Raw genomic sequence first — 27326 nt, forward strand, 5'->3', positions numbered from 1 at the left:
TGGCGTGAGCCTCAGTTTCTTCATCTTTATTTTTTGTGGTGCTAGGGATCAAACCCAGGGCATTGAGTATGCTAGTTTCTACCACTGAGCTACCTCCCCAGCCCAGTTTCTTCATCTTTAAAATGATTATTATTTTCTTGCCCTAATAGTTTTTCTGAACAGTCATGAAAACTTAAAAAAAAAACATTAGTTCAAATCCTAACATTTTGCAACTATCCAAGTGCTTTCACAAAGCTTAGTTCGTTTCACCACCCGACACTGAGAAAAATAAAGTGAATATACCCAATTTACAGATGAGGAAAACAGGGTGAAAGGTGAACTAACTTGCTTAAGATCATAGAGCTATTAAGTGGCAAAACCCAAACATAAGCCTTCTAATTTTAAGTTCAAGGAGTGTTCCATATTTGGGGAAAAAGAAATCCCAACCCAGTATAAAGCCTATGAAATGCTTTACAAATATGTTATTACTACTTTGGGGCAAGGATGAATAAGCCCAAAGAAGCATTGTGCCTGACGCTGAGTTGGGTGACCAGTGAAGGCGTTGGTCCTTTCCCACGGCGCCCCCTGACTCACCTGTTGGACAGGTAGGGGGGAAGGGGAGAGTAATGAGTCTTACCTGCTCAGAGCTAGGGTGGGGCAAGACACACCCCACCCCTTTCATTGGTTCTTCCCTTAGTCTTACTGACAGACTCTTGCCCAATCAGGAGGAAATATCTTTCTATCTGCCAATAGGTGCAGAGTGAGGATGGGACCTGAAGTTGGAGTCCATCCCCAGAGTCGACAGGCAGTCCCTGGGGCCAATGGGGAGCGCATAAACAGAAGCGGCCGTGGATGGGGACTGGGCGCGAGGCTCCGCCCCCCGGTGGGACACTCAAGCGAAGCAACCAGTGAGTTCGCTTCTGTGGGTGGGCGTCTTCCTTAGGGGCGGAGCTTCAAGGGGGCGAGAGGTGTGGCTTGGCTGTCAGGTCCCTTCGCCTTTTGTTCGGTTACTGAGTTGCTGCCTTGGCCAGAGTCCGGAGCAGCCGCCGCCCGAGCGCGCCGAGCTCAGTTCGCTGCCCGCGCCGGCTCCCACCCGGCCCAACCACGACCCGGCCCGGCTCACACACGCAGGTGCGGACAATCAGGGCAGGTAGAGCTGGGGAGACAGAAGGGATGACGAGCGACCGAGAAGGGGGTCCCACCCGTTTTAGGGCAGGTGAGGGTGGGTGCTAGGGAGCGCCACCTTGCACCGGCGGCAGGGGGCGCGCTAGGGTCCTGTGCGCGGTGTCTCGGGGGTACGCGGTTCGGGCGGAGAGTGCCTCGGGGCTTCGTGAGCTCGGGATCGGAGAGGGGCGGGGAGGGATCAAAGCAGGTGCCTCCTGGGTCGCACCTCCCGCAGAGCCCGGGGAGCTTGGCCGACGCCGCGTCCCTGGCTCTCGCCCCGCGCTGGCGGGGAAGACTTTGACCTGCTCTGCCTGCGTTCCGGAGCTCACTCTGCAGTCGGAATTGACCGTCTGGGAAACTTGCTGCCGCTGGTCTCTACGGGGCCACACTTACCCCACCCCACGCGTCATCCTCGCTTTCCCTCCCTCCCTACTCCCCCAGGCCTGGGTGGGGCCCTATTGTCTGCGCCCAGCTTGCCCAACTGTGGGGGCCGAGCTCACATTTTCCCAGCGACGCGGGCCCCACCTGCTGAGCAGGTGAGCGCAGGAGTACGGGGGCCTCCCCTCCAGCTTGTTGCGAACCGTACTTGCGACGCCTGCCTCCTCCCGGGTGGGTGCCGGGCTATGGCTCCTCCACGGGAAGTGGGATGGGGTGACGAGGGGGCTGGTGCCGGGCTCAGGGCTGTTCTGGTGTCTGGCACTCTCGGCTTGGCCTGGGGCGTGCGGGGGAGGGGTCGGTGCACGGGTAGAGAGAATTCAGGGTCACCTCGCTCAGTTTCCAGTAGCTGCGCTTCCAGTGTTGATATGGGAACAGCAATACCCTTTTTCTCTAATCTCATATTGTTGAAAAATCACCCTAAACAAACTTTCCAGGAGGAAGTAACCGAGGCGCCTTTCTCTGGGGGTTTTCCTGTTTCCTTGCCCAGAGCTTCCTACAGGCTCAGGGGGTCCTTTTGGAGCAAAGCGCCTTCCCGCAGCCGGCTCCAGGCTGAACGTGGGCCAGTGCCTGCGCTCTGACCCTGTCCTCCCTGCCCCCACCTCCATCCTGTTTGCTGGGCCCCTGGGGCCCGAGGTGGGGCCCGGGGTTGGGGTGGGGGGGCGAGAGGGGAAGCGGCTTCTTCCGTCTCTTCCTGCCTCCGGGGACCACCACACCCCCTCGGATGAGGCCTGCGCAAGTGGCTGCCTCTTCCCGCCTCTGCCCCCTCCCCAGGAATGGGGTGGATGCCAAGCTGAGGAGGGCTGGGGGTGTGATTGTTCTTGTCTTTTTTTTTTTCCTGCACCCCATCCCCCAATATTCCTTATCTGGCTGATAATTGAGGCAGAAGAGCTGGGTGCACCGGGGCTTGCTTTCCATTTGATTTGTGAATTATGAAGGTGCATTCTTTCTGGAGGCTTTGCAGCCCTTTCTGTATCCCCCGGTTTCCTGAGAGCCTTTGGTGGGGAAAGTGGGACTGGAGGAAGGTCTTTTGAGGAAGGTTTCCTTCATCAGGCACCCTGGGGCAGAGCTGCATTAGCCTCCTCTCCCCCCAGTCCCCTAGGAACCCATCTCCTGGCTGATTTCCACCAGGCTTGCTATACTGGTTTTCAAAAATCAAGTGTGGTCTTTTTGCAGGTAGTTGGAGCCCAGCCTCCTTGGGGGATAAATCAGGAATGTAAGGGCTGGGGCTCTCCCTCAGTCTTGGGACAGGGGGAAGATTTGGGTGGGGATGATCAGGGTTGCTTGTCCTGATTCCCATGGGAAGAACCTATTGCCTCTTTCTTAACTGTAGATGGGAGAGTGGTCACCAGGGGTCAGACCCACTTCTTTGGAGTGTCCTGGTGAGGCTCTAACTCAGCCCTAGGAATGGAAGGGTGTATATGGACACCCCTAGGTAGCTCCAAGGACACGGAGTTTGTGCCTAAACAACCTGTTTTCCCTCCTCTCTTGCCAAGGTGGGGGAGGGGAAGGCATTGTAATTACGTTGACTAAATGATTAGTTGAGCTAATCTAGTTTGTGACTGAGATGAAAAGATAAGACTGAGGAAGTATTGCTAGGAGGTGCCTGGTGAAAACTGGCTACTGATTGAACAGGAGGGAGGGGGAAAGAAATAGGATCCAATTAGTCTTTTCTTGCCAGATCAAGCCCCAGCTTGGGTGACAGGATCCCCCCCCCCCCCCCAGCTCCACCCCATTCCCTCTGGAACCGCTGTTTGGGCTGCCAGGGCTGAGGCTTGGAGAATGCAGCATGTGGGAGTGAAGGAAGTCAGGTGAGGGCTGGCAGCTTCTCCCCTTTGGAGGCCCATGAAGTGGGTGCCGATGAGAGGGGGTGCTCGCCCCACCAAGCGCTACCTTAGAATGACACGGCACAGTTCACTAGACTGCAGAAGGACTCATTATCTGGAGAGGAGTAGGGGACACCTCTCCAGATAGGGGGGCAGTTCTGAGTTCAGGGATTTGGACTTGGACAGAGCTGGACTTCAGTCCCAGCGCAGTGTCTCGTTACTGGTGTAGCCTTGGTCAAAGTTCTCTTGAAGCCTCAATCACCTCTTTGGCAAAATAGGAATAATAAATCCTACCCACTAAGTAGGAACTTGATGAATGGAACTTGAAATTTAGAAGAGACTGTGGATACCAAGCACTTTCCTCACTGATCTCATGTACTCATTTTGGCTACCCTTAAAGAAGCAGGTGTCATCAATTCCATCCTCTAGATGAGGAAATTAAAACTCAGGGAAGTCAAGTAACTTGCCCAAGGTTGCACAGCAGGCCTCAAGCAGAGCCAGAATTGGCATTTGGGTTCTCTGGCTCCAAGCCCAGAGCCCATTCTGCTGTATGGTTCTTCTGCAGCTGTGAAAGGATTTTTTTTTTTTTTTTTTTTTTAGCGCTAGGGATGGAACCCAGGATCTCACATGTGCTAGGCAGGCACTCTACCACTGAGCCACACCCCCAGCCCTGGAAAGAATTTTTCTGCTGCCTCTTTTTGACAGCTTCTGCTAGATTGGGAAGAAGAGAATTCAGAAGGGCCCAGCAAGCTGTGTGGGTGGTAAAGGTGGGGACAGGTTTGTCAGGTGGGGTGACTCATGTCCTAGCTGCTAGCACTCTGAAAACTTCTCCAGTGGCTTGATGGAGGGGTAGCTCCCCAAGGCCAAGGGCTCTGGTGAGTGTTAGGGGATGTCAGGAGGGGAGAGGGGCCGAGGTTAAAGCCATGCTGTCCCCCAGCTTGTGCTAGGTAAGAACCCTGGCTTTCTGGACCTGGGCCTGCACAGGAAGTGGGATTGCCAGCTTGTCTGGGGCTGGGGCTGTGCCAAGATAAAGAGGGGCTGCTCCCTGGGGAGTGGAGAGAAATGAGAGTCAGACTTAGGCCGGGTGTCTTGCTGAACAGCGCTGGCCTGCGCTTCCAGGCCTTTGTGGAGGGGAATTGGCTGTGCTTTGGAGGCTGGGAGGCCTGGGGGCTGTAGTAGGCTGCGGCTGGGTGGGTGACCTTTCTGGTGATGGGGTGGGAGTCTTGGGTGCTATCAGCCAGAGCTTTGGGCTTTGAAGGAGGAACTGGTCTCAGATTGTCCTGTCAGACCAGCCTGGATCTCGATCTGGCACCTCTGCCAGCTGGGCACCTGATACCAGAATCAACCGTCTTAGAAATGGGTTCTCTGAATGAGGCCCTGGGTTCAAACCCCAATACCCAGAGAAAACAAAATAGAAATGGGTTCTATGTGTGATGGTGCAGTCTGATTACTGAGCCTCTTGCCACCAGACTGTCACATCCCTTGAGGGCAAGAGGGGACCTCGGACACGGGGATTATGGATCCTTGTGAAGAGAAGACTAAGGGCCTTGGTATGAGAGAGAAGGAAAGAGAAGGAACTCATTCTGGCTCTCCAGAGGGTGATGGACATGTGGTGGTTTTTGTTTGTTTTGGTTTTTGGTGGTCCTGGGGATGGAAACTAGGGCTTTCCACATGCTAGGCAGGTGTTCTACCAACTGAGCTATATCACCAGCCCTGGCTTGTGATCTTCTATCACTGAGGACACAAAAGCAAGAAATGGGATTGATTCCCTAATGGAAGGAATAGAGGCTAGACAGGAGGAAGGACTTCTGCACATGATAGATGAGTTGTCTTTTTTTTTTTTTGGTACCAGGGATTGAACCCAGGGTTATTTAACCACTGAGCCACATCCCCAGCCCTTTGTATTTTGTTTTGTTTTGTTTTGGTTTGGTTTTGAAACAGGGTCTTGGTAAGTTGCTTAGGATCTCCCTAAATTGCTGAGGCTGGCTTTGAACTTGAGATCTTCCTGAGTTTCCTGAGCCTCTGGGAGTACAGATGAGTGCTGCCAGGCCCAGCTTCCCAATCCTTTAGTTCATGTTTTATTTTGAGACAGAGTCTCACGTGTTCCTGAGGGGTCTTGCTAAGTTGCTGAGGTTGTCCTCAAATTTGTGGTCCTCCCGCTTCAGCCTCTTGAAGGCATGCGCCCCTCTCACAGATGAGATCTTGCGTTGAAGGAGAGCGATGGAGGAATGGAGGCTCCAAGTAGACTCTCCTGAGGAAGGGGTCGTGCTGTCTGGGAGGGGTAGGTACCTCTGGGTGAGAGTCTGAGGCCTGCTGGGGTCCCTGGGACGGAACATGCTCAGTGAAATATTTCGTGCGGAAGAAATGAGCAGTACCAAAAACCCAGCAGAGCTGTCTTGTATCTTTTGGGGTAAGAGCCAGATGGCAGTGAGGGGGACAGGCATCTGTGAAAAGGTTGGCCCAGAGACCCTGTGGAGAGGGAAAGAAAAGCAGTGTGGCTGACTGGGGCAGGTCCTTGGGGTTTGTATTACTACAGGTGACATCCTCTCCTGGGACCTGGTTGAGGTTGGTGGAGATCTGGGGAGGTGCACTGCCCTATTTTCTAGCCCAGCCTGGTGAGAAAGCTTTCTAACTCCTCCTCTGAGCTCAGCCTTGAGGACCCTCCGGGCTGGAAGATCAGCTTTCAGCCTTTATCTACTGGAGACAGTGGATTCTTCTCTCTCTATCTCTGTCTTCCCCCATCTGTCCAATTTTGTGAGCCGACTACCCAGAATGCCCATTTCTTCCCCTTCTCTTTCCTTGGCGCCCTTTTGGTCTTTAGCCTCCATGCTGGGGAGCTCATGCTCTGGACACCATGAGTTTGAACCGAGCCTCTTCCAAAGCCTAGCTTTTCTCCAGTGTGCCCCGTGTGTGGGGACGACGCAGCCAGACCTCCTTGACTCTACCAGGAGAGGGCCAGGTCACCTTCCTGCAGAACCACACACTAGGGAACGGACATCAGCTGGAGTCCAGTTGAGGAGTGGGCTGACCAGGGACCAGGCCGTCCAGGCCCCACGGGTGGTGGCTAGGGGTAGTGCCATGAGGGTGTCGCTGTGTGGAATTACGTCACCAACACAAGTAGCCCTTCGCTGTTGTTCCTGCTGTGGCTGAAGTGATTTTCCATTCGCAGGAGTCCCAGTTTGGGGTCATCTGCCGGCTTGGGATTGTGCCCACAGAGGGTCCCCAGGAGGGAATGGAAGGTCCAGCTGGAGCCCAATCCAGGGGAGCCCAGAGGTTCCTGAGGTCAGGCCACTTGGCCCGGGGCATTTCCCTCTCCTACAGATCCCCTTCATTTTCCCACTCGGGTTTGTTTGCTTTGGGTGGGAGCCCAGAAGGAGGAAAACAAATAGCAGCTGGGCCGCAGCCTGAGTCGCCCCAACTCCCAGCTTGTGCTCAGGCCACAGCCTGGGCTGTCCTCCAGACTGGAAGTGAGGGTTTTCCTGCGGAAGCTTCCCTGTCTTCTCTCGTCCCCTTCTTGGCCAGCCCTGGCTCCACTAGTGTCTGCCCTCTTGAGGTGACCATTCTGCTGATGCAGACCCCAGGGTCTGCCCAGGACCCTCTAGTCTGCAGCACTTGTTGGTGAGGGTGGGGGTGAGGGAGCCTGAAGCTGCCAGCCTGGGGGAGAGGCCCTTTGGGAAGCCCCAGCCTGAAGAGGGAGATAAGGCTCCCAAGGGAAGCAGTGATGTCTGGCTCTCTGTTTGTACCTGTGCTTGGGGACTGCTGGCCACATCTCAGCTGGAGCAGTGGGGGAGGTTATGGGCCAGGACCCTGCTGAACCCGGCTCCCCAGGCTGCTGTATGGGAAAAACCCTTCCCTAACTGGCCTTGCTGTCCCTTGCTGCAGGAGGCGGCATCTAACTGCCGAGGGGGAGTCCAGTGTCTCTACCTGGCCTGGGCCAAGTTGCTCTGCCTGCCCAGGACTGGACATAGCTTCTTTCCAGCCATGCACCCCCTGCTTCCCCAGGGGCCTCTGGCCTAGACCTGGGAGGCAGTTCCTCTCCTAGCCTTCATCCAAGGAGTCAGAGAAAGGCAGTCTGGGTCTTGAAAAGGCAGGCAGGCTGCCATCCACCTTGCCCTGACCCCCCCTGGCACATCTCTGCCGCCTCCTGTCTGGCGCCTGTTTCTCTAATGCGAGGAGAAGGCTCGCCTCTCCTGTCCACAGACCGCTTCCAGAGTCACAGCTGTGTCCCCTTCCCGCAGCTGACTGAAGAAAGGAGTAGCTTGATTGGCTCTGTTTATAGATGAGGAAAATGAGGCTGAGGAAATGGAGTAACTTGCTCAATTGTGCACAGCCAGTGAGGGCTGGAACCTCATGGAGCCCCGTCTGACTCAGAATGCCCTGCTCTCCTGCCTGCTGCTCCCTCCCCATCTGCACAGGGTGCTGGCCTCTGGCTCAAGGAACCCTGGGGTCCCAGCCCTATAACTCCCTGCCTTCTAAGTCCCCAGATGCAGTGTTTCCGAGCCTTGGTCCAGCATAGCCTCTCAGGCAGCCTGTCCTCGCTTCTGGTTGTCTTATTGACCCGTGGCCTCCTGCAGCCAGCCTAGCTGTGCCCTTTGCTGACCGTCCTCAGCGGGTGCTCACTGGGGCAGAAGGCTGTCTGCACAGAGGGGTGCATCGAAGGACGGGGTGCACTCCAGGGTACTCCTGCAGCCGCTCGTTTTTTCCTTGCAGGCGCCTACTCCATCTGGACTGGGCGGGGAAAGGATCCTTCCCAACCCTGTCAGGGCCCTGTGTCTTCTCTCCTCCTGTCCTTGAACTGTCCCCCACTGCTCCCTGTGATCTCTCAGCTGGCTTCACCCTCCCCTATTGCCAACAGTAGAACATGCTCTAAACAAAGGCTCCCCCCATTCGCCCTGGTCTGTCTGTCTGTGCCTTCTCCGGCCTGGCTCATGGGCAGGGCCCTCAGCGTCTCCTGCTTGCACCCTGTCTCTGACCAAGGCAATCGTGGAAGGTCTGACTCCAGGGCCAGGGTGGAATGTAATGAGGCCAAACTGGGTGCGGCCCTCCACCCATGAGAAGAGCCAAATCTGCACTTTTGTTTCTTGTGGGAGAATTTCCCAGGTCTTTCTCAGGAGAAGGGAGGGAGAAAGGTGGGGCAGGTTGATAGTCCTGCTTTCCTGTTGCAAGAATATCTGTCCATGCGTCCTCTCCCTGGGAAGAGTTCTAGTGCCTGTCCACTCCCTGAACCTCTGTCCAACTCTGACCTCATCCTCAGACTTCTCTCATCTGCATGGGAATCCTGGTCACTTATTACTAGGATCTCAGACATCAGCATTCCTTTGAGATGACCTGAGCCACCCTTTCTGTAGAGAAGCCCAGAGATGGAAAGTAATTGCCCAGGGATTCCCAGCACTTTGTGGAACTGGAACTGGAACCTGAGATGATTGGTGTGCAGCGGGGTGTTCTTTCACCTGTGAGTACCCTCCTCCCTTGGCAAGAGGGCTCAGCTCCATCAGTCTTGCCTCGTGGACCACATGCTGTTCCTACTGTGAGACAAACCTGGATAGGAGCAGAACACCACCATCTTCTCCACGGGGAGCCTCAGCCACCCTACCCACCCCACTTTTTTGGTATTAGATGTTGAGCTCAGGGGCAGCCTCCCACTGAACTGCATCTCCAGTTCTTTTTATTTATTTTTGATTTAGAGACAGGGTCTTACTCAGTTGCTGAGACTGAACTTGAACTTGGGATCCTCCTGCCTCAGTCTCCCAAGGTGCAAGGATTTTAGGCGGGCACCATCATGCCCAGCCCATTTCCCTTCCTAGAAGTTGGGAATAAAAAAATGCCTGACCGCATGAAAGAGATCCATTTGATATTAAAGGCAACTGGGTGCCTGTACCCCCCCTGCCCCCCATCATTGTCCCTCTGTCCTGCCCTGGGCAGCTGTCTGGCCCTCAGCTTTCCTTGGCTCCAGGCCCGGGCTGCTGGGGGTCGTGAGGGGCCTGCGAGGAAACTCCCCATGGCCTGGACCTTGGTGGTCCTTTCTAATTAGAGGCTGGTTGGTCCCTGTGATTTGGGATGAGGACCCCTCCCCTCTGGAATGACCCTAGGGTTAGGCAGAGAGAGGGCCTTTCCTGGTCAGAATGGGGCGTTTGTGTTGAGCAGGGCTGGGCATGTTCAGCGTGACATTTGGGGCCTTATTATAACTGTGCTTCACTTCCATCTCAAGTGCTAGGATGTCCAGTTTTCTTCCTCCCCCAAGGGGCAGCTTCTTTGCCCAGCTGGCCCCTCCCAAGCTCCTTGGTTCTCTCTTGGGACCTGCCATTGGGGCAGCGGGTGGGATGGGGGAGGCAGGCGGAGCGCCAGGCAGGATTTTCCTGAGTCTGTCTCTTCCAAGCCCCTGGTTTCCTGCCATTGACCCTTGTCTGCTGCCCGGGACAGGGTGCATGGGAAGGGCGGGGGCGGGGGTTGCCTCCCGAAATAGCCATACTTGGCGAATGCCTGGGAGCAGCTGTGCACATCTGGTGGCACAGAGCCTGCCGTCTGGTGTCCTGGGCCTGCTTCTGTTTATCAGCCCGAAACTCTGAGTCACTCAGTGTGGCAGGAGCAGAGGAAGGAGGTGGCTGCGAGCTGGTCTGGCTCTGCCTCTGCCTGTGTGTACTAGGTGCGCTCAGGACAGGGGAGGGGCTGTGCATTGCCATAAAAGGGAACAAGACCTGAGGAATCCTTTGTCATCCTCCTCCAGGGTGGCTCTGGGCTGTCATTGGGAAGAAGTCCCTGGTGCTCTTGTTCCTGCGGGTGGGGCCAGGTTGCTTTGGTTCCCCACCCTCATCCCCATCAATCCCTCATCACCATGGGACAACCAGCTTGAGGGGCAGGGTGCCAGCCCTGTTCATGGGTAGACCAGCCGGGGGTTGGCTTGCTCTCTGAGGCCACCTGGGACATGCAAAGGCAGCAGACATGGGTGCCATTCATGCCTGTGCCTGGTCCAGGCTCCGTATCTGTCCATGTGGGAACAGAGTGTGTGCTTTGAAATGGCGCCTACGAGGATGACAGAATCGGTGAGAGGTCTGGCACAGAACCGGCCCTCGTAGCTTCCTGTCTCTCCTCCAGTCACCCACCTCTGCAGGTCAGTCCCCAAGACAGAGGAGGCAGGCAGACCATGTGGGTGGTTCACACACCTGCTTCAAAGTATTAGTCAACCTCCAAGCACCCCCAAGTCTCTGCAGAGAGGGTCAGGGGTTCTTGAAGGGCAGTGACCACCCCAGAGGCCTGCCGCACTCCATAGCCCTAAGCCTGGGTTCAAGGTGAGAAAGTACTTCCGGGGGCAAGGCGGTGCCGACAGTGACAGCCATGGCCGCCAACACTGAACGCCTGCCGTTTGTCAGTGCCAGTACCGTCCCCCGTTCCTGGCTGTCCTCACAACAGCCCCCGGGGAGGTGTAGCTGGGTTTTACAGATGAGGATACTGAGGCTCAACAGAGAGGCGAATTTGCCAGGAGTGGTAGCTGAGATCCGAGGGGGTCTGTGGTGTTCTCAGCACCGGGAAAGCTCTGAGGAGCCAGGGAGCTGGGAGAGAGGAAGCCTTTGGGGCCCTCTGTGATCCTGCTTGACCCACAAGAAAGTGAGATCCAGGAATCTCTGAGGGAGCCTCTGGTGCCCCAGAGAAACCTGTCTGACAGCTTCCCTGCCCCACCCAGTTCCTGGCCAATGTCTGGAGTGCCTCCACCTCACCGCCCGCCTCCACCGCTTCCCCAGGGGCCCAGTGAAGTAAGAGCGGGTCCCTGGGTTCCCAGAGGCTGCTGGAGGCCCCAGGTGCCTTCTCAGAGACACGAGCCCCGAGTCACACACCGCTGCTCCCCCTGGGCCTGGTACCCTTCCATATGCAGCCACCTAGGGTCCTTGGGGCTATGGTGGGATCGGGGGAGATGGTGTGGGCTAGGAATGGAGGAGGCTGGGGTGGGGCTGGGGCTAGGGTGAAGCTGGGGCAAGGCCACTGGGCCAGCTGACTTCCTGGCTCTCTTGTGCACTCCCACAGCCACCATGGAGGTAATGAACCTGATCGAACAACCCATCAAGGTGACTGAGTGGCAGCAGACGTACACCTACGACTCAGGCATCCACTCAGGTGCCAACACCTGTGTGCCCTCCGTCAGCAGCAAGGGTATCATGGAGGAGGACGACGCCTGTGGGCGCCAGTACACGCTCAAGAAGACCACCACCTACACCCAGGGGGTGCCCCAGAACCAAGGTCAGCACCTTTGGGGGCTTTTCCATGGGGTAGAAAAACCCGGAAGACCCCTGGAAGAACATCAGAGCAAAGGAAGGCAGATTTTAGGAGGCCCCCTTGGTTTGAGGAGGAGGCATACTTCCTACTCTTAGGGACCTGTGAAGTCTGAATGAGGAGGCAGCCCATGCTCACGGGAGCCCGCCCAGTCTGAGGGAGGAGGCTTAGCTATCAGGGTCTCCCGTGTGGGATGGATGCAGACTCTTCTTCCAGGAACCCTTAGTGTGGAGTGGGGGCATAGACCCTGTCCCTGGTGCCACCAATCTGAAGAAGAGGCGCAATTTTTGCCTTCTGTGCACGTGGGAATATGATGGGGAGGCATGATTCCTGCCCTCAGGGGACCTGGGGATTGTAGAAGATGTCCTTTCTGCTCTAGGAGCCTCATGTCTGATGGGAAAAACAGTTCTCCAGCCCCAGGGAGCCCCCAGCCTGGTGGAGGAGGTGCCGAGCTCAAGCCCAGACTAGGCCAGCGTGGGCTGGTAGAGATGGGCCAAGTGCAGGGTGGAGTGGCTGACTCAGTTCTGGGGCTTAGTCTCATGGTAGGGGGAGGGGGAAGGGCGCCTGGCCAACTCAGGTGTCTCTTCCCTTCTGGAGGAGAGAAACATCTGGACCCTAGGACTGTTGTCCCCAGGTGCCTTCAAGGCCTTGGAGAGGATGAGCTCTGGGACCTGGAAGAGTGCAAGGTGGACTGAGCCTGGCTGGGGCTCTGCAGGGCTCAGCCTCTGCACCCTGGGTCTCTTCCCTGGCCACAGGCAGAAGCCTCAGCTGGGCAGAGCCCGGCACTGTGCTGGGAGCTCCAAGTATAGCATCCAGGTGGGAAGCCACGTAGGTGTCTCCTTGCCCAGCAATTAGAGGAAACTCTGCCTGCCCCTCCCTTGGGGCATTGGGACAGTCACCAAGGTGGGGGTGCCTGGGCTCCTACTTGTGGGACTCATGGGGCTATCCAGGGGGTAAAACCTGGAGGGGGGACCTGAAGTCTCCACTGGGGACTCAGAGAGCAGGGCTTTGGGCTCCTGAGTCTGTCTGTCTGGGACCTCTGTGCCCAGCTTTCCTATCTGTAAAGTGGAAATAGTAATATACTTGACTTCTAGGTAGTTGTAAGATTAGATAAGAAAATAAAAGAAAAGGAATGAATTCACGGCCAGGTGAATAATAAGTCCTTAAAATATGACTTAGTTTTATTAATAATTACCACTAACATTTCTGTAGTGAGAGGTGCCAGGCACAAAGACACCTTGCTTTCCAGAGCAGTTCTCAACTATGATCTCATTTAATTGTTGTAGGAATTCCCTGTGCTGGGGATATAACAGGTGGGACCCCATTTTACAGATGAGGAAGCTTGAGGCATGGATGATCCCCCAGTGCCATGGTTAGGGACAGAACTATGAGCGGTGCTCTGGGAGTTTGGTCAAGGTGGAAGGCTGCCCAGGGGACTCAGGTGGGCTGTCTACACCTCCTGCCCTGCCCCCCAGGGTCCTCCCCATCTTCCTCCTGCAGCTCTGTTCCCATTCTGTTGGCTCTCAGGTGATCTTGAGTACCAGATATCCACGACGGCCAGAGCCAAGCGGGTGCGGGAGGCCATGTGTCCAGGTGTGACAGGCGAGGACAGCTCACTGCTGTTGGCCACCCAGGTGGAGGGACAGACCACCAACCTGCAGAGACTGGCTGAGCCGTCCCAGCTGCTCAAGTCGGCCATCGTGCACCTCATCAACTACCAGGACGATGCTGAGCTGGCCACCCGGGCCCTTCCCGAGCTCACCAAACTGCTCAACGATGAGGACCCGGTCCGTGAGGGCCTGGAGGGGGAGGCGGGAGGGAGGTCCTGTCCAGACTCCCCCCGGGCCTGAGGCGGCTGACTTGAGTTTCTCTGAGAGGGAAGGGGTCCTGCCTCTTCCTTTCCTCAGCAGTGGGTCCTGGCCCGGCTGCTCACGTCCCCCCATTCTTTCCCAACCTCCAGGTGGTGGTGACCAAGGCGGCCATGATTGTGAACCAGCTGTCAAAGAAGGAGGCATCCCGCCGGGCCCTGATGGGCTCCCCCCAGCTGGTGGCGGCCGTGGTGCGCACCATGCAGAACACCAGCGACCTGGACACCGCCCGCTGTACCACCAGCATCCTGCACAACCTCTCCCACCACCGCGAGGGGCTGCTGGCCATCTTCAAGTCAGGCGGCATCCCTGCCCTGGTCCGCATGCTCAGGTGCTCGCCCCTTCCCACTGCGGGAGCCTAGGGCTCCCCTCACCAGGGCTTCCCCTTTCACTTCTTGGGCTTCCCTAAACACTTCCCTCAGTGCACCTGGCCCACTGAGCACCTGCTGTGTGCCAGGTGCAGAAGCACATCTCTCCTGGTGCTCAGTGGCACACAGCCTCGCAGGGGGCACAGGTGTGTGAACAGCTGGTCAGTTATCAGGGTATAAGGTAGGCTGTGGCCGAAGATGCCCGAGATTGCCCGCAGGTAGACTCGTTCCTGCGGCAGGGTTGATGGATGGGTGGAGTTTGGTTAGTGTAGATGAGGGCGATGGTTCCAGGTAGAGGGAATAGCATAGGTGAGGCCCCTGTGACCTTGTCTTTCCTGTCTTGTGCTGATGTTGAGTGAGTGGCCTCATTGCTCATCCAGGCTGGGAGCTCCCAGAGGGTAGAGGTATTGATTTCACTCCCGGCTGCACCCTTGGCAGGGCCTCTCTGGCACTTACCCTTCCACGTGGTTGTTACCCCACAGGGAGAGGTATTGAGGGGACTTACCATGTGCTCTGCACCAGAGGGGAGCTCAGAAACAGGAGAGGTCATGGCTAAGTGCTCCGTGTATAAGAATGGGACTGGGTTCAAGGGACGATGGGATTTGATTTGATTGATACATTTTTGTGTGTGTGGTACTGGGATTTGGATCCAGGACCCTGTGCATGCCAGAGACATGGGGTTTTAAGAAAGAGCTATTCCCATGGGGGTGTTGGTATGAGGTGGGCTTCCTGCAGAAGGTGAGACTACCCAGAGGCAGGGACCTGACTCCTCTGCACCCCTAGCTCTCCTGTGGAGTCGGTCCTGTTCTACGCCATCACCACCCTGCACAACCTGCTACTGTACCAGGAGGGTGCCAAGATGGCAGTGCGCCTGGCAGATGGGCTGCAGAAGATGGTGCCCCTGCTCAACAAGAACAACCCAAAGTTCCTGGCCATCACCACCGACTGCCTGCAGCTCCTGGCCTACGGCAACCAGGAGAGCAAGGTGGGCGCCCCCACCCCAGGCCTGCAGCCTGTGCTTGTATCACCTCCCACCCTGCCGGCTTTAGGCTTGTGTCCCCTTGTGCTTCTAGATGACATATATGGCTAAACAGATAAACATGTTTTACCCTGTTTCTGAATTCTCAGAATGATTTTGAGGATCAGATAAAGAAAAATACCCTTATCTTTCTCATAGCTATTGTTATCTTTTTTTTTTTTTTTGGTGCAGTGCTAGTAATTGAAGTCCTTTTTATTTTTATTTTGAGACGGGGTCTCCCTCAGTTGCAGAGGCTGATCTTGAACTTGTGATCCTTCTGCCTTAGCCTCCTGAGTCACGGGGATTACAGGCGTGTGCCGCTGTGCCTGGTCACTGCTGTTATTTTGATGTTTTTCCTCAGTGCTGTTCTAGGGGCTTATTTATAAATACATACATCTGGTTGTAGTCATAGCAGTGTGTGGATTTGCATCTGTTTTCTTTTTTTCTTCCCCTTTTTCTTTCTTTCTTTCTTTTTTTTTTTTTAACTGGAAACTGAACCTAGGGATGTTCTACCATTGAGCTACATCCCCATTTTTTAAGAAATTTTGAGACCGGGGTCTCACTAAGTGCTGAAGCTGGTTTCTAGCTTGTGATCCTCCTGCCTTAACCTCCTAAGTCACTGGGATTGCAGATGTGTACCGCTGCGCCCTGCTGGGTAGAACACTCAGATTGCTACCAGTTTTCCCTCTTTATCTGTTATGAACATCTCTAGGCACATGACTTTTCCTGGAATAGAAAAAATTTTCATCAGCAGGGCTCTGGGCTTTTACCCAGATGGTCTAATTTCCGTTGTCGTCAGTAGCAGTGGCTGTGAGTACAGTTTTGCCATGTCCTCATCAGCACTGGGTATTATCCTTTTCTTAAAATTCTGGCTTACGTGATCATCACAAAAGCTATTCAGGTTTGAGCAGAAGCTCAGTAATGACCGCTTTATCCTATATCTCCCTCCTCCCCTGCCGTATTCCCTGCCTTACTCCTGCTCCCCTCCCTTTCCCCGACAGCTCATCATCCTGGCCAATGGAGGACCCCAGGCACTTGTGCAGATCATGCGGAACTATAGCTACGAGAAGCTTCTCTGGACCACCAGCCGTGTGCTCAAGGTGCTGTCCGTGTGTCCCAGCAATAAGCCTGCCATTGTGGAGGCTGGTGAGTATGATGGCTTCAAGGGTGACCTATGTGGTTGGAAGGGCAGGGTGGGGGTCCTGCCCTGTAGCCAGGCTGGGTCAGCTGTGCTCCCCTATGGCTGACAAGACCCCTTTCCCTGCCCCAGGTGGCATGCAGGCCCTGGGCAAGCACCTGACCAGCAACAGCCCCCGCCTGGTGCAGAACTGCCTCTGGACCCTGCGTAACCTCTCGGATGTGGCCACCAAGCAGGTGAGGGAGGTGACCAGGGCTGGGGCCAGCTTCTGCAGCTTCCTGTTTGGGTGTCCAACCTCAGGTGCTGGGGAGGACTGGAGCCTCTGAATCCTCCACCCTCGTAGCTGAGGCTGGAAAGGCCTTGGAGGCCCTCATCCATGTGGACAGAGATTCTAATCCTATTAGGGATCTGGGAAGGGGAGAGGAAGGGCCTGACATCTTTAAGCAGCAAAGGTTCAGGTGGCAGCAGAGGCTCAGTTTTGGCTGGACCCTGGCCAGGAGCAGCAGCGTACCAGAAGATGGCTATGGGGCCCCAGTGGCTGAAAACAGCTGAAGGGAAGGTGCAGCTCAGTCCCTCCTTGCACCCAAGCCGCCATTGCCAGCAGCCTGCCCCCACCCTCTGCACTGGGCTAGGGTTCTTGTGGACCTGAGCTTGTTTAACCCTTTCAGCAACTTGGAGGTGGAGTATGCGACCCAGGGACTTAAGGCATGTCCTGTGGTCATAGGTAGTAATGGCAGCTGGCGTTCCAGCCCTGGATTGTGTGTCCCCAAAGCCCAGGGTCTTTCTGTCCTATCACAGGCCCTCATGGCTCTCCCTGGAGAAGTGAAGCTTCCAAACTAGGGATTTTTCTGAAAGTAGGTTTGGCTTGGAGACCTCTGGAGAGGGGAGGGCAGCAGGGGAGGCCAGAAAAGTGGGAAGTGTATGATAGTGGGTCGTTTGGTCACAGAAGCACGTGACCTCCTTGACAATCTCCTCTAGGCCCAGAGGCCTCCATTGGCCAGGATGCCTTTGGCCAGGGCAGGGCTCTGCCTCATTTGAGGGCCCAGGACCAGGTGGGTAGGATGGAGGAAAGAGTGTGGAGCTTAGTGACAGGCCTGGGTTCGGACCATAGCTGTGCATCTGAGCAAACCCCGCAACCTCTCTGAGCCTCTTGGCCTTGCTTGCTCTAGGGATTAGAAACACCCTTTTCAGGGTATCAGCAGGTCATGGGATGAAAGTTCCCAGGCATGTGCAGGCAGGCCTACCCCTTTAGGCCATCAGCTCCGTTTGGACATACTTGGAAAGGCTTCCTGTAGCTGGCACCGCCTCACTCTCCACGCCCTTCTCCCCACCTCCAGGAGGGCCTGGAGAGTGTGCTGAAGATCCTGGTGAACCAGCTGAGTGTGGATGATGTCAACGTCCTCACCTGTGCCACGGGCACCCTCTCCAACCTGACCTGCAACAACAGCAAGAATAAGACTCTGGTGACACAGAACAGTGGCGTGGAGGCGCTCATCCATGCCATCCTGCGCGCTGGCGACAAGGATGACATCACAGAGCCTGCTGTCTGTGCCCTGCGCCACCTCACCAGCCGCCATCCTGAGGCCGAGATGGCTCAGAACTCCGTGCGCCTCAATTATGGCATCCCAGCCATTGTCAAGTTGCTCAACCAGCCAAACCAGTGGCCACTGGTCAAGGTACAAATCCCCTGCCTGGGGGTCAGTGAGGGGAGGCAGCTCCCTGTGCAGGCCAGGCACTGCATTGGTAAAGCGGCCCCAGATACAGTGGCTCAGATAGGCCAAAGTTCATTTCTCTCTCATGGAGCAGTTTAAACCCGACTGTCATCAGCTTTGCCCCAGACACAGATGATTTCTGTCCTGTGCCTCTGCCACCCCTAGAGCAGAGCTTCTCAAAGTTCAACATGCACACGTGTGGCCTGGGTCGGGGAGGGGGTCTCATTCCTCTGCAGGAGCCGATTCAGGGCCCCTGGCTGGGCCTGGGAGACTGTGTTGCTAACAGGCTCCCCAAGGATACTGCTGGTCCACAGAGCATGTTCTTTATACAGAAGGTTAGATGACAGCGTTGCTCCCACGCGGATGGTTGGATTGTGTGCCCCCACCATGGGGAAGGAGCGAGGCCTGGGGCCAGCAGAACATGGACCCACTCTGGCTCCCGCCCCAGAACCTGGTTGCTGGGCCTCATCGAGATGTAAGGAAGTTAGGAAGAGTCACCACCAGCCACATGGCCACATGTCCTGCTAAACTAGGACAGTGCCAAAATGAACAAGAAAGGGAGCGCTCTGGGGGTGGGTGCTCAGTCCCTGCCCTGGGGGGGTGGGAATGGGGGGGTGGGGCCTCTTGCTCAGGGGCTTCCTGATAGAGGAGGGATGTGTATCCCTTCTCATAACCAGTGGGGGAGTGATGGCAGGCCAGGGGCAGCCAGGCAGGGGACAGAGTTTTGGCAGATGGGGTGTGTGTTTGTAGGAACAAGGAAAAGAGCCCAAGGCAAGGTGACATCTGGTGCTAGGGAGTGAGAAAACTACCATTGACTAGGGTTTCGTGAGTGCCACGGGAACTCCACTGCCCTGGGGGTGTGCCACTCGCTAGATATTAGTCAGCTGAGCGGTGCAGATGAGAATGACGCTCAGCGATTATGCACACTGAATTTAAAAAATAGATCTGTAGGGGCTGGGTTGTGGCTCAGAGGTACAGCACTTGCCTAGTATGTGGGAGGCACTGGGTTTAATTCTCAGCACTGTATATAAATAAATAAAATAAAGGTCCATCAACAATTTAAAGATATTTTTGAAAAAAGATCTATAGTGAGAAAAAAATGGTGGTGAGTGTGATCCCCTCCTTGTTGCTTGGTCCTTGCTACAAGCCAAGGTGCTGATGGTATTTACATCCTGACCCAGCAGCTAAGTGACGAGTGACACCCTGTGTTCCCATCCTCATCTCTCACATGACTTTCGTTCCTGCCCTACCAGTTTCTTGTTTTGAGCATCCAATGATGTGACAAATTGCTTTGCCAGATCCTGAGGGGCTCTGGGGGGTCAGAGTGGTGGCCGTGAGTCAAGGTCCCTGGGGAGGGGAACTCATCCCGGAGCTGCCCTGTTGGAGATTGGTTGCAGTATGCGTTGTCACCAAGCAGGAGGCTTTGGGGTCAACCGCGGCAAAGATTTCCTGATAATCAGGGTTTGGGAATTAGAAAAGCAAGCGAGCTGGGTGCAGTGGCCCATGCCTGTAATCCCAGCTTCTCAGGAGGCTGAGGCAGGAGGACCACAAGTTTCAGGCCAACCTGGACAACTGTCTCAAAAAAAAAAAAAAAAAAGCATTGGGGGTGTAGCTCATTAGTAGAGCACCTGGGTTCAGTCCCTAGTACTACAAGAAAAGAATAGAAAATTTAGACGTGAGGACTCACGGGTCCTCCACAGTAAGGGACCCAGGCGGGGAGTGATCTCGTCCTCTGGAGATCTCCCAGTGTGTGTGTCTGGCCTGCAGGGCAGAAGAGGTGACAGCAGAGGAAGGAAATACTGAAACTGGGGTCCTCTAGATGCCCAGGAAGTACCCCTGATCTCTGCCCTTTTCCCGCCAGGCAACCATCGGTCTTATCAGGAATCTGGCCCTGTGCCCGGCCAACCATGCCCCCCTGCAGGAGGCGGCCGTCATTCCCCGCCTTGTCCAGCTGCTGGTCAAGGCCCACCAGGATGCCCAGCGCCATGTGGCTGCAGGCACACAGCAGCCCTACACCGTAAGTGAGCTTGGTGGCACCTGTGACAGCCCTCCTTGGGTGTCAGGGCGTCCTCAGTGTTAAGTGTATCTGTAAAGGAGGAGGTGGGCTGCAGTGGATGTTGATTCCCAGGACCAGTGAAATCTGTCAGTGTGTCATTGTGGGGAGGAGTGGTGAGCTTGTTCAAAGGCCCCCTGACCTTACGCCGCATGCCTCTTCTCATGCAGGACGGTGTCAGGATGGAGGAGATTGTGGAGGGCTGCACTGGAGCCCTGCACATCCTAGCCCGGGATCCCATGAACCGCATGGAGATCTTCCGGCTCAACACCATCCCCCTGTTTGTGCAGGTGAGTCTGAGGCAGGTGGGCAGGGGAGCTCCCCTCAGCCACTGCCAAGAGGGCAAGATTGGGAGTCATGGGTTTGGGAGGCCCAGGCCAGGCGTTGGGAGGTCTCTGGAAGGGAGTGGCTACACCAGGAGTGAGTACCCAGGCATCTCACAGATGCGATGGCTTTCCAAGCTCAGAAGCAAAGGAAGAGGTCATAAAGAAGAAACAAAAATCTTCGATTCGAACACAGGAACATTAGAGCCATCTGTATGTCTGAGACAACCTAAAAAGTAAACAGCAAACTGGGAAAATATGTTCAAGTACCACAACAGGCAGGGGTTCAATAGCCCTCGTGTTAAAAGCTCATTAATACTAAATCCCAGGAGTTAGATGCAGGCAGAGGCCACAGGTAATTCCCAGGAGGCTCATACACAAACAATGCTCAGCCCCAGGAGTTTAGAGAAATGAAACTTGTCCCCCAACAAGAGCCCATTTTCTACTATCAAATTGGCAAAGGAAAATAATTGAGTGTGCCCTGCGCAGGGGACATTTTGATGAAATAGACTCATACCCTGCTGGTGGGAAGCAGGCTGGAAAGCAGCCATGCAGTATTTATAGGGAGCTTTGGAAATATTCATATTCCTATCTTTCAACCAACTAATTCAAATCCAAGACTATGAAATAATTTAATGTCGCTTAGAATATGGACAAAAATTGGGGCTGTGGTTGTGGCTCATTAGAAGAGCGCTTACCTACCATGTGTGAGGCACTGGGTTTGATCCTCAGCACCACATAAAAATAAATAAAGGTATTGTGTCCGTCTACAACCAAAAACAAATTAAAAAAAAAAAAAACCCATCAAAAATGTATACACAGAGATAACAATTACAATGTTACAGTATTTAAAAACAAACAGCAATCCCAGAGGCTTGGGACTCTGAGGCAGGAAGGTCGCAAGTTCAAAGCCAGCCTCAGCAACTTAGCAAGACCCTAAACAACTTAGTGAGACCCTGTCTCAAAACAACAACAACAACAACAAAAAGTGGGGGGGTGCTGGGGATGTGACTGAGTGGTTAAGCACCCCTGGATTCAATTCTTGGTACAAAAAGAGAATTTTTTGCTTTAAAAAATTTTCTTATTAATTGAATTAGCAGAGTAAAGGGTTAGTGCCGTGGCTTCCTTCCATGGCGACCTATTGTTCAGTCTCATAGCACTGCATTTGGTCTTCAGCATTTAGTCTTTCTCTCAATGTGAATGCATAGATGTTTAGAAAAAGTTTAAACATAATGCATAGGAAAATTCTTTATTCCACTATAGCAAGTGAAAAAGGCAGGAATCCTCAGAATTACATATAGTGGACAATAATTGGCCTGTGATAAAAATGCAGCGGGAATATGGCAATGTGTTAGCAGCTGCCTGTCCACTGGGGAGTTATGGCTGGCTTGTTCCTTTCCTTGTCTTTATGCCATCTTGGGTTTTTCTCATATTGTGGCATAAGCTTAGGTTAAACCCAGAAAGGGGTGGGCAGGGCTGTGGGCCGTGCTGCCTGGCCTGCCTCAGCCTTGTGCCCTGCGCTACTCCCTGTCCTCTGTCCTGTCCTCCAGCTCCTGTACTCGTCAGTAGAGAACATCCAACGTGTGGCCGCCGGGGTCCTCTGCGAGCTGGCCCAGGACAAGGAGGCAGCCGATGCCATTGATGCCGAGGGGGCCTCTGCCCCTCTCATGGAGCTTCTGCACTCTCGCAACGAGGGCACTGGTGAGGGGCTGGGCCAGGGGAGGGGAGGCTGGCCTTGCTTCCCCAGCGGTGGCCGAGGTAGCATGGACTTGGCTGTAACTTCCCTCTCTGCTCAGCCACCTATGCTGCCGCTGTCCTCTTCCGAATCTCTGAGGACAAGAACCCAGATTACCGCAAGCGCGTGTCCGTGGAGCTCACCAACTCCCTCTTCAAGCATGACCCCGCCGCCTGGGAGGCTGTGAGTATCCGAGGTTGAACTGCAACTTCTGGGGAACCTTCACCCGTATCCTTGGCTTCACAGATTTTTATATTGTTTTTGGATCATTTTTGACTTTCCTAGCAGATGGAATTAGTAGATGGAACCATGTATTTGCCCCCCGCCCCCACAGTGCTGGGGATTGACCCAGGTCCTCGCACATGTCAGACAAGCCTGTTACCACTCGGCCACCTTCCCAGCCGCACCTCGTATCTGTTTTTGACCTAAAATAGTAGCAATTTCATTTTGCCCAAATGAATATAAAAGGTTTGAGGAAGGGCACCTTTTTTTCTCTTTTGCAGAGGTGGGGACTGAACCTTGGGCCTGGTGCATTCCGAGCAGGCACTCTGCCACTGAGCTCTAACCCCAGTCCAGGTTCCCTTTTTTAATTTGTGCAAAGATGCTAGCAGTGTCCTGGGCCTGGCTGGGGCAGTGCCCCATATTCATTCTTTAGTTCTCTTCCTGCCAACCCCCCCAGATCTGGTTCTGGGGAGCCCCCAAGCACAAGACCCACATCCTGAGGAGGTACCCAAGGTCATGAGTTCATCATCCTCTTCCGCCAAGAGATCTCCACTTTGCCTTAGACCTTTTTTTTAGGAGTCCCTCCCTGTCCCCAGCCGAGAGCCAGCCCAGAGCGTGCCTTTGCAGACCTCCTGCTTTCTCTCCCTCCCCAGGCCCAGAGCATGATCCCCATCAATGAACCCTATGCTGATGGTAAGTGACCAGAAGTCTTCAGGATTCCAGAGAACCTAGACTCTGGCAAGTGAGAGGGACGGGAGGACACATCATGGCGGCCACTCTGTGGTCTCCACCTGGACTCCAGTCTAGACCCCCTGGTGTGGGACTTTGGGAAGGAAGTAGGGCCCTTGGTGGTGGGCAGGGGTAGAGGAGTTGGCTGAGGGCTACCTAGACCAACTCCTGTGGCGTGGCCTGCAGACCTCTAGACAAATTCCCTTCTTGTCCCCAGACATGGATGCCACCTACCGCCCCATGTACTCCAGCGATGTGCCGCTTGATCCCCTGGAGATGCACATGGACATGGATGGGGACTACCCCATTGACACCTACAGCGACGGCCTCAGGCCCCCCTACCCCACTGCGGACCACATGCTGGCCTAGCTGGCCCCACCCAGTACGGCACCTGCTGCCTCGCGGCCCTGCGCCTGCTCACAGGCTGCCGAGGTGCCTGTTTCTCCCTCTCATGAACCTCCTTCTGATGGGAGCCCTCCATTTTCTCTGCTGAAACCTTGGCTTCTGTTTCGGGGGGAAGGAGTATGGGAGCCCCTTGCCGCTGAGCTTCCCAAAGTAAGGCATGCCCTGGCTGCCTCCTCCTTGTACCTTTGCTTGGGGCTGGAGTCCTGCTCCTTCCAGCCTCTTCTTTCTAAGGAAAGACAACTGGCCCTTCTGGGGTGGTGGGCGAGTGAGATGGGAGTGGCCTGAGCTTCTGGGGGACACCCAGTCCCTGGTCCCTGGGTCTGTGCCCCTGGCAGATGCGGTTCCTCTCCTGAGAGGCTCTTGTGCAGGTGATGGGGTGAGACAGAAAAGTGCCTGAGCCCTGGGAGCCCGGGCTGTGACTTCCTGCTGGACTCCACGCCTTCCGAAGTCCTCCCAGGGTTTCTTGGGATGGTGTTCTGCCCCTGCTTTTCTGTCCTGGGCTATGGGTTCAGGGCCCACCTGACCTCCCTGCCCCACTTCTGTGGCCGTGGCTGCTAAAGCTTTAGATTCAGCCGCCCAGCCGCCCACCCTGTGTCTCCCAGCAGCCCTCCTGACCTGTTTGTCCCCAGTTGCCTGGACCCTTCTCTGGGTCAGGTTTTCTCACCAAACTCCCCTGACCAACTGCTCTGAGGCCCCAGGGTCTCCAGGACCCAGGCTCAGAGCCCAAACCCCTGAAATCCAAAGCTTCTTTTGAAAAATTCAGGGACCTTCCAGGGAGACAGGACGGAGATGCAGAAAGTGAGTCCCCTACTCTAATGGACGTCCACCAATCTCTCTAGGATCCTAAATTGACTTCTGCCCCTCCTGGAGAAGCTCTGGGGACATCTCCCACCCTGACCCCCCCCACTGCCCCAGCTGACCCCAGAAGTGCTCTTGCTGACCCCTCTGGTGTGCGGTGAGGGGCTTTCTCTTCCCTTCCTGTTTCAGACTCCCCTACCATCCCTTGCACATGGGTATGGGAGGGTGGCAGGAGTCCCAGCCGAGAGTGTATTAATATCGCTTTATGTTTTTGGTTATTGGTTGTTTTTGTATAGACCAAAGCAAAGAAAATAAAAATAACACACAGATCCGGTGGAAACCACTTAGGGGTGGGGTATGGGGAAGATGAGGGGCCTCCCCTGTTTCCCTCCTTGTCTGGACCCCTGTGTCCTCCGTGGATGCCTGAGGTGTGGGGGAGACAGGGCAGGAACCATGGGAGAGAAGGGAGTGTTGGAGGAGTCAGTTTAATCCCCACACAGCTGCAGGGCTGCAGGTTGGAACCTTCGGAGGACAGGGCAAGACATGACAGGGGTGAGTCCCGCCCTCAGGGACGCCAGGCCTTGTTCCTCTCTAATGGGCAAGCTCCTTTCTGGCCTCTGCCTCCCGTCCTGCTTTGTGGGCAGCTATTGTGCTCCCTGTGGCCTCCGGCTTGGTTCTCTGCCCCTCTGGTCTGCGGTGGGCCCTCCCCAGCTCCCACCTACTCCCCACTATGTCCCCTGCTGCCCACTCTGCCCTCAGCCATGTGGTGCCAGCCAGCATCTTCTGTGCTGTCTCCTGCTACCTGGTCTTTGCTCATGCACTCCCACCCGCCTGGCCTGCCTTCCCCTGCTCATCCAGTGGCATGTGACCCCAGGAACAACCCCAGACTGAGCTGTGCACCTTGTCTTCCATGCTCCCTGGTGGTACAGACTGTCATTTCACCCGTCACGTTGGTCTGTCAGCTTTACGTTGACAGTTCCCTACCCACAGTGCTGAGTGCTTTCTGAGGTGGGCTGGTCCCAACGCACCGGGCACACCTGAGACCAGGAGGTACTTGTGGCTGCCCTTGCCGGGCGGGGTGCCTGCTTTCTACACCTGGCTGGAGTCGGTCAGGGCTGGCTGGGCCATGGAGCCTCAGTGGGAAGGAGTGCTGGACCAGGGGCAGGCAGCCTGGCTAGGAGGTGGCAGGATGGTCTAAGCACAGGGGATGACACACTGAGCTGAGCTCTGCTGACAAGAGCCTTTGGAGGGGAGAGGGGACATAGTGTTCAGGGGCCACAAGGAGGGAATTAACAGTGCTCATTATCTGTTCTCCATGTTTAGGACTTCAGCAGAAAACACCTGAATTGGGAAATTTGCAAATTTGGTAGAGGGACAATTTACAAATATGTGGGTGGTATAGTATAGAGCCAGGAAGAGGACAGTACCCTGGGCTAATTACTGTGGCCTCACCAGCTGGAGCCTGAGGCAGGAAGTGGGGAATGTGTACTGGGAGCAGGACCCTGAGGATGAGGCTCCTGACAGGAAGCTGTGACCTCAATCCCTCCTCCTGCTGGTGATTGCTGTTGGCCAAACTCAGGCAGAAACCAGAAAGCCCAGCGCAGACTGGAGAAGAGCTGGAGATACCCAGCCAACTACCACCCCATCTTTTCATAAGAGGCTGTTGAGAAAGGATTAAGCCTCCTAACAGAAAATGGGGGCAAGGGAAAGGAGGGGGCAGGAAGCAGCTTCATGTCGAAGGTTGATTCTACCCACGATCAAGCTTCACACGAGGCTCTGAGCTTCCTGGTCAAAAAGGAAGTGTTAGCTCAGTGTTAAGAGCGCTTGCCTGGCATGTGTGGGGCACTGGGTTCGATTCTGAGCACCGCGTATAAATAAATAAAATAAAGGTCCATTGACAACCAAAAAAAAAAAAAAAAACAGGGCTGGGATTGTGGCTCAGCGATAGAGAGCGCTCACCTAGCACGGGCGGGACTTGGGTTTGATCCTCATCACCACATACAAATAAAGGCATTGTGTTGTGTCCGTCTACACCTAGAAAATAAATATTAAAAAGAAAAGTTACTCATTAAAAACAACAACAAAAAACCAAAAACAAGGCAAGTTAATTTCCAATGGCATGAGTTGGTCACTTGAATTGTCAAGAACTGTCGGAGTCCTGCAGTCCTGAGAAAGTCAATTCACTTCTTGGAATCTCAATTTCCTCAGCTATAGAATGGAGATAGGGCTGGGGGCATAGCTTAGTGGCAGAGCATGTGCTTAGCATGTGCAAGGCCCTGGGTTTGATCCCCAAAGCACATGTGCTTGCTCACACACGTGCACACACACACATGGGATAAGACCTGCTCTGCCTACCAAGTGTGAGCCCAAAGTGAGAAACTAGGGGATTCCGTGCAGGAAGAAGGGAAAAGGGCAAAATCTGCTTCCCAGAGAGGTTTTCCATTTTTGATTCGCAGGACATCCACCTCAGGAACAATCTGGCATTTGCTAGAACATATGACCAAACTTTGCTGCAAAGGAGGCTGGGAAATGGAGCATTCTAGCTGCACACAGAGGTCCCTTGAAAAAACCAGGGTCTGGCAGTAAGAAAGAGGGATCGTGGAAGACCCTGGGGTCTGGTCTGCCACAACCAGGAAATGACCTTCCCACACTAACCGCACTTCCTTTGTGGGCGCCTTGGTCAGGGAGGAGGGGAGAGCTGATTGTGCTTCTTCAAGACCAGAAGGGGAAGCGTCTGGGTCACGTGGCAGACAGACACAGCCAGGGAGTAGAAAACCTGGCTCAGTCAGTCCTGAGGGAGGTCTGTCACCTGCCCAGTTGACTTTCCTACATTGGAATCAGTGATATCAATGGAGACACAGACACCTATCAAAATGGCAGGGGAGGACAGTGGGCCAAATGGCAGGACCAAAGTCCCCAGAAGTCGCCATGAGCCAGAACAAGGTGCAGGATCCAACAAGGCAGGTTTCCAAAATAAGTTATTAAAAAAAGCCTTAAAATTGTTATCAGCCATGAAGTTAAAACTACTCTTAGAAATAGTTCTGTTAATTTGAAAAGGTTATTAAAAAAATAAACAAGCTATTGGAGCCTTAGGTTTTAAAAATGTAAAAGCACATCTATGTGATCTCATCCCAGGAAGTACGTAACTTCACAGGTGACAGGGAAAAGTAGGTAGAAAATAATTAGACGGAGTCCTGAATCCTATTCTTTGACCTGAAAATATCTATGCTCATATAGAGACTATGGAATTCTGCTGTACCCAGGACATGGGGGAAAGATTTGAGAAATCAA

General features: G+C 54.7%; 1 protein-coding gene across 2 annotated transcripts; it reads left to right on the forward strand.

Annotated features, from left to right (window-relative positions):
- Positions 1 to 974: 974 nt before the first annotated feature.
- On the forward strand, positions 975 to 24364 carry Jup (junction plakoglobin). 2 transcript variants are annotated; one of them, XM_076869953.1, is made up of 14 exons: positions 975 to 1110; positions 11421 to 11633; positions 13194 to 13453; positions 13627 to 13865; positions 14686 to 14887; positions 15922 to 16066; positions 16191 to 16294; positions 17396 to 17734; positions 19632 to 19787; positions 19994 to 20113; positions 21697 to 21847; positions 21943 to 22064; positions 22757 to 22796; positions 23050 to 24364. In XM_076869953.1, exons 2-14 carry the CDS (start codon positions 11426 to 11428, stop codon positions 23199 to 23201), a joined length of 2238 nt encoding a protein of 745 aa, XP_076726068.1. In that variant the 5' UTR covers positions 975 to 1110; positions 11421 to 11425; the 3' UTR covers positions 23202 to 24364. The 2 variants fall into 2 exon arrangements, with proteins under 2 accessions (XP_076726068.1, XP_076726069.1); XM_076869954.1 differs by lacking the exon at positions 975 to 1110 and adding an exon at positions 1413 to 1679.
- Positions 24365 to 27326: the final 2962 nt, after the last annotated feature.

The sequence above is a fragment of the Callospermophilus lateralis genome, chromosome 11 (assembly GCF_048772815.1).
Source record: "Callospermophilus lateralis isolate mCalLat2 chromosome 11, mCalLat2.hap1, whole genome shotgun sequence".
Lineage (NCBI taxonomy): Eukaryota > Metazoa > Chordata > Mammalia > Rodentia > Sciuridae > Callospermophilus > Callospermophilus lateralis.